General features: G+C 38.5%; 1 protein-coding gene across 3 annotated transcripts in view; it reads right to left on the minus strand.

Moving 5' to 3' along the window:
- LOC114025658 (BDNF/NT-3 growth factors receptor-like) overlaps positions 1-6,000 on the minus strand; it is a 412,069-nt gene that overhangs the window by 292,226 nt on the left and 113,843 nt on the right. For all 3 annotated transcript variants that reach the window (XM_027839133.1, XM_027839134.1, XM_027839135.1), the window contains exon 11: positions 1,268-1,367. In XM_027839133.1, the coding sequence (XP_027694934.1) occupies positions 1,268-1,367 (100 nt within the window). The remainder of the gene's footprint in view (positions 1-1,267; positions 1,368-6,000) is intronic.

Below are 6,000 nucleotides of genomic sequence, written 5' to 3' on the forward strand. Positions count from 1 at the left end.
TCATGCATTAGTAAGCAGGTAGAAGAGATGTGGGGTGGGGTGGGAAGGCCTTCCCTAGACCCTTCCTCACACACTATTGGTGAGATTTCAGAAGCTTGGTAAAGAACACAGAACAGGACAGCTAAGCACATGAAAGACACACTTTTCCTGTTTCATAGGTTTTATGCGGCATTTCAATGTTATTTTTTTAAAATTCCCTTCCAAGTTCTCAAAAGATATAAATGATTAAGAAGAATAGTAGTAATTACATTAATACATCATGTCAGTCACTGCAGATACATATAAATAATTGTTCAGGCCTATATTCAAGCACAGCTAAGAGGATAAATAAATCAAATCCTTTTTTAAAACACTCAGCATAAATTATCCTTTCACCCTTCATAAATGGCTACCTATAAGAATACACAGAATGCAAAAAAAAACCCATGTATATGATATATAAGTATGAGATTTAAAACCTGAATCATAATTCTCAAAATGGTCAAAATTCCCTGCTATTTATGTGACAGTAGCACTTTGATCCAGCTTTTTCTAAAATACACAATGTCCCAAAAGTCTTAGGATGCTGTCTGGAAATCTCTGCACAGGCCAACCATCAATTCTCAGGTAATCATTAGCATAGTGCCTGGAGTATAGTTGGTGCTTAATGAATGTTTACTGAATTGAATTGAAAATTAAATAGCTCCTCCTCTAACCATTCTGGCATTAAATATTTTTCCTCACTAAATAAGTCATTCTTATCCAAGAAGTTCTAAAGGAATTACAAAGCATTTTTTCTTTTTTTTTCCAGCTCTATTATCCACATAGCAAAAGCTGGGAACCGTGCAGAAACAACAGGGACAACAGTATCATTATGCAAGGATTGTGGAATCCAATGCAGAGAAAAAGACCTTTCCTTCTGCATAACAAGTACTTTCATAAATTGTCTATCTTCATACCTCTGACCTGTGTTCTGAAGCAAAGGAAGACTTAAGCAGCAATTGCCTATGTGGACATTTATGACCATATCACAAATACTAACTACTCAAGTGATAAGATTTCTGCCCTGTAAATCAGTCCTCATTTGAAAAGATGTTTATGCCAAGGAGTCCTGAGGATTTTAGAATGGTTATAGTTTGTTCTACCATGGATGGCCTCTTGCCTGCCACTATGGTTTTAGGACGTAGTCATCTTAATTCTAGCACTCCAGCAATCCTGAGCCTTGAACGACAGGTTAGCGTCACTCATGTTATCCACACAAAAAGAGAAATACTGCTATTCTTCTTACCTTTCATGCCAAACTTGGAGTGTCTTCCAAACTTAAGAATAATCAGCATTATCACCAAACCAGTGCACACCAACGCTGCAATTCCCACTACGACATACACCTAAAGGAAAAAAAAGTCAGAGATAGTTGAGTTTAGTTGAATAATAACAATCATCATTAGTTCATGTTTCTGTAACATTCTATGGTTTATAAAGTGCTTTCCTCACAACGACCTTATAAGGTAGGCCAAATAATCTGATTGGTTCTCAAGTAAGTTAAAACCTGTAAAAAAAAAAGGCCAACTAGATGATTTAGGGATAGGGATTGGACCTATACATTGGTATAGGAAACTCCCAGGTGAAGAAGCTTCCACTCTTGGTATTAGCTGGCACCTTATCTTTAATATGTAGTCTTGCAAATTGTCTAGAGTTGCCTACAGCACTGAGAGATTAAGTTATTTGCTCCGAGTCATACAGATAGTATATGTTAGAAGCGGGAACTGAACCCAGGTTTTCCTGACTTTGAGCACAGCTTTTTTATCCATTACACCAATATGAACAGATTGAACAAAGGGGACATACTTAAAGAAGATGGTGGGGAAAAAAGAACCTTAAACATTCTAGTCCTATCCCAACCATGGGCTCTTGGAGGTAATCAAATAAATAGAAGCCATGAATTATTATTAATAAAGGATGTGTTATGTCAGAATCACAAACCCATGATTGGAAAGTATTTCAAAGACCATGTAGCCCAACATTTACATGAATTAGAATCCCTTCCAGTTAGTCAGTTAATCACTCAGTCAATAAACATTTATTAAGCATCTACTATGTGCCAGACACTGTTCTAAGGATACAAAAAAAAAGGCGAAAGATAGCCCTGCTCTCAAGGAGCTCATCTCCAAGAAGCGATCATCTAACCTCTGTTTTAAAATCTCCGAGTTAGGCCTATGCCCCCAAAAGATCAAATAAATAAGAAAAGGAACCAAATGTCTGAAAATACAGCATTTCTTTTTCATATCGGCAGAGAAATGAAACCTAAGAGATATCCATCAATTGGGAAATGACTGAACAAACTATGGAATATGAATATAATAGAATATTATTATGCTGTAGGAAATAATGAAAAGAATGGTTTCAGAGAAACCTGAGAACACTTGTATGAAGTGCGCGCAAACAGGAGAACAATTTATACAATAAAAACAGCCCAGATGCAAGATGAAGTCAACAGAGCTAAGAAAACAATATACGCAATGCTAACAACCTGATTTGAAGGATCAACCACAGAGCAATGAAGCGACTGGTGCAAAATCTACGAAGAACCAGTATGGCCCCAGAGAAGAGATGTGAAAAGACACCTTCACCCCACTCTTTTGCAGAGTTGGGAGGTTCACAGGTGTGGTACACTGCATATATTTTCAAACTTTTTCAATGTATTAATTGGTTTTGCTGATTTTTTTCCTCTTCTTTTTTTCTTTAAAAATATTATTTGTCCTATGAAAATTTATTTTGTTAAATATCACAACATTGTACATGCTAACAATTTGGAAAGACTTAGGAACTCTGGTAACACAATGATCAATCATGCTTCTATAGGAAAAAGCATGCTACCCACTTCCTGACACTGAGGTGATAGATTCAAGGTAGAAAACTAGATGTCAGTATTTTGGGAACATGACCAATTTCTTTTGCTTGACTATGCCTATTTATTACAAGGGTTTTGCTTTTCCTTTTCCAATGAGGAGGGGAGGTAAAAGGGAGAGAAGATATATTTTTGTTCATTGAAAAATATAATTTAAGTTTTTTTTAATGAAAATGTTCAGCGAGGGGGATTCCACCTTCTGCCAAAGCAGCTCATTCTGCTCTTGGATAGTTCTCAGTGTTAGAAAGCTTTTCCTTACTTTAAATCGAAATCTTCACCACCACCACCACCCTTCCTCCCCCCAGCCCAGTGTTTCTAATTATGACCTTTGAGACCAAGCAGTTTAAGTTTGATCTAGATTGCTTCCATAGGATAGCTCTTAAAATGCTACAATTTTCTTCTCTAGGCTAAATATACCTAGTTCTTTCAAGTGACTCTCTCTGCAGCATGGTCTTAAGGCCCTCACCTTAGTACATAATCTTTGTCATTGTGGCCACAAATTTTGACAACCTGCAGCCACTCCAGTGATGAGACATCTGGATTAGCTGAACTGGTGGTCCCATGTATATAAAGTTCATCACTAGGCCCATTAATTATTAGCATTATTTATTATCACATGGAACTATTTAAGATCTACTCACAGCTATTACTAGAAATCTAGTTTTGTTTTGGGAACAGAATATCCTTTGGCAGTGGGTTTCCATTCTAATTGCCCAGACGGCTGCACCTCAAGAGCCTCAGTCTGATTATTGCTGGGCAAATGGGAGCATGACACTCTAAGGACATGAAGATATCTTTGGGGGCTTCAGTGTAAAGGGGAAAGACAACCAACTTCCCTGATCATAATTGGAACACTAAAAATGAATGCCTACATGCCATAGTGCCCACAAAAGGGCAAAAGAGAAGATAAGAATGAGTGGAGTGGACCTGAAATAACTTTCCATGCCTGTGGTGAATGGGGAGGAAGCCTATGAAAACCGCAGTATGAACACAGATTTATCTGAGCAATCTGGACTGCAAATGTCATCCTATAGCTGTACAAGGTACCAAAAAAAAAAATGTGCTTGGGAAAAGCTGATTACTAATTATTTATTTAACCAAATAACATTTGCCCATGGTCTTTACATTTTAATGATTATGTTTTTTAGATTATCTTTAACAGGCAATGGACCCTAAAGTTGGCCTTACCATTGACCTAGAAGATACCCTTGAAGTCAAACAACCCCGCCTGTTTATTTATTTCTGAGGAAACTGAGGCCCAGGGACTGGGATTTGCCAGAGGACAAATGATTTACCCAAGGTCACTGAGGCCATTATCAAGCAGTTAATAATCTTACACACCAATGTTTAATTGCATATGAGAAATCAGATACTCACAGGGACCTCATAAGAGATAACATTTATAAAGCAAAGCACATTCTCTCAATTAGAACAACTATCCTCTAGTTTAAACACTTGATTTGTAAATGCAGATTTCTTTATGTCAAGCTCAAATGGAACATGCTTATATTTTCTTGTAGGCACAGTTTGATCCCACAGCAGGGTTAAAAGTAACTTACTCTTCCCGTATATTCAACAGGATACACACATGGCACCTTCCTATATGTGAGAGGAGACTAGAATTTCCAGCCTTCAAAACATTCTAGGTGGCCTGAGAGATGTACAGAGGATTCAGGAGGAATTTGTGTATAGAATTTCATGATAATTAATAATAATAATAGTGATGACTAGCATTTATATAGTGCTTTAAGGCTTACAAAACACTTTATATATATATATATATATATATATATTATTACATTTTATCTTCACAACAACCCTGTGAGGGGGATGCTATTATTATCACCATTTTACAGATGGGGAAACTAAGTTGAAAGAGATTAAGTGACTTCCCTATGAACACACAGCTAAATAAGTATATAAGGCAGGAGTAAAAGCAGTGACTTGCTTGAGCTCTCCCCCAAACCCCTCCAAACAGCTGTAAAAAATGACTGCAAACAAATTCTAAAGTAGCAGAACCCACAAAAAGTTGGGTGTGGGCACGCAGGCAAAACAGGTCTCAGTGAACCTGGAGCAGGCCTCAGATGACTGACTCATGGGCAGCTGTGGTGGTTTCCAGACTTCTCAACCCACGAATGTGAAAGAAAACTTAGAAGGTCAGTGGGAAAGGTCTGTAACTGCAGTGAGAGAGAGAAGTTCAGTCCTAGTCCCAGTCTCTGACCTTGGCCCTGGGGCAGTGGCTGCTTCCAGAGCTTCTGGCCCACACACTGATGGGGAATCAGATGGCTGATCAGAGGGGAGATTGCAGGGATCTCTTTGCCAATGCTGAGGCAGGAATCGCTTGCTTTGTCCGTGCTTGGATCTGGGTCATAGTTCTGGGTGATGGTCCTGGGACAAGGAGGAGCACTGGCCTGGTGGAGCTTATAGTGGTGGTGGAGAGGAAATCCTCCTCACAATTCCAAGGCAGAAAAGAGTGGTTGTGGTCACTCATAGGCTAGAGCACAGGCCAGGAAAGGAGTAAACACCATGCCCCTCATCATACCACCTTGGAAGAACTGAAAATTAACAGGTCCCTAAAAGTATCTCTGAAAACAGCTGCACAAAATCCCCCAAAGCTTGTGACAGTACATTCTTCACACTGGAAGCAGACCCCTACCTTAACAAAGAGTTTAAAACTCAAGTAATTGACTGGAATCATGACCAAGCCTCATAAAAAGAGTCAGACCATAGAATCTTTCTTTGGTAACAAAGAAGATCAAAACATACAACCAGAAGAAGACAACAAAGTCAAAGCTCCTACATCCAAAGCCTCCAAGAAAAATATGAATCAGTCCCAGGCCATGGAAGAGTTCAAAAAGGATTTTGAGAAACAAGTAAGAGAAGTAGAGGAAAAAGTGGGAAGAGAAATGAGGGTGATCTAAGAAAATCATGAAAAACAAGTCAACAGCTTGCTAAAGGAGACCCAAAAAATATTGAAGAAAATAAGTATATAAGGCAAGATTTGAATTCAAGCCCTGCTGATTCGAAGTCCCACACTTGATAAGAAAGAAAGAAAGAAAGGAAGGAAGGAAGGAAGGAAGGAAGGAAGGAAGGAAGGAAGGAAGGAAGGAAGG

Source organism: Vombatus ursinus, unplaced genomic scaffold, assembly GCF_900497805.2.
Source record: "Vombatus ursinus unplaced genomic scaffold, bare-nosed wombat genome assembly UNPS02014832.1, whole genome shotgun sequence".
In the NCBI taxonomy this organism is placed as follows: Eukaryota; Metazoa; Chordata; class Mammalia; order Diprotodontia; family Vombatidae; genus Vombatus; species Vombatus ursinus.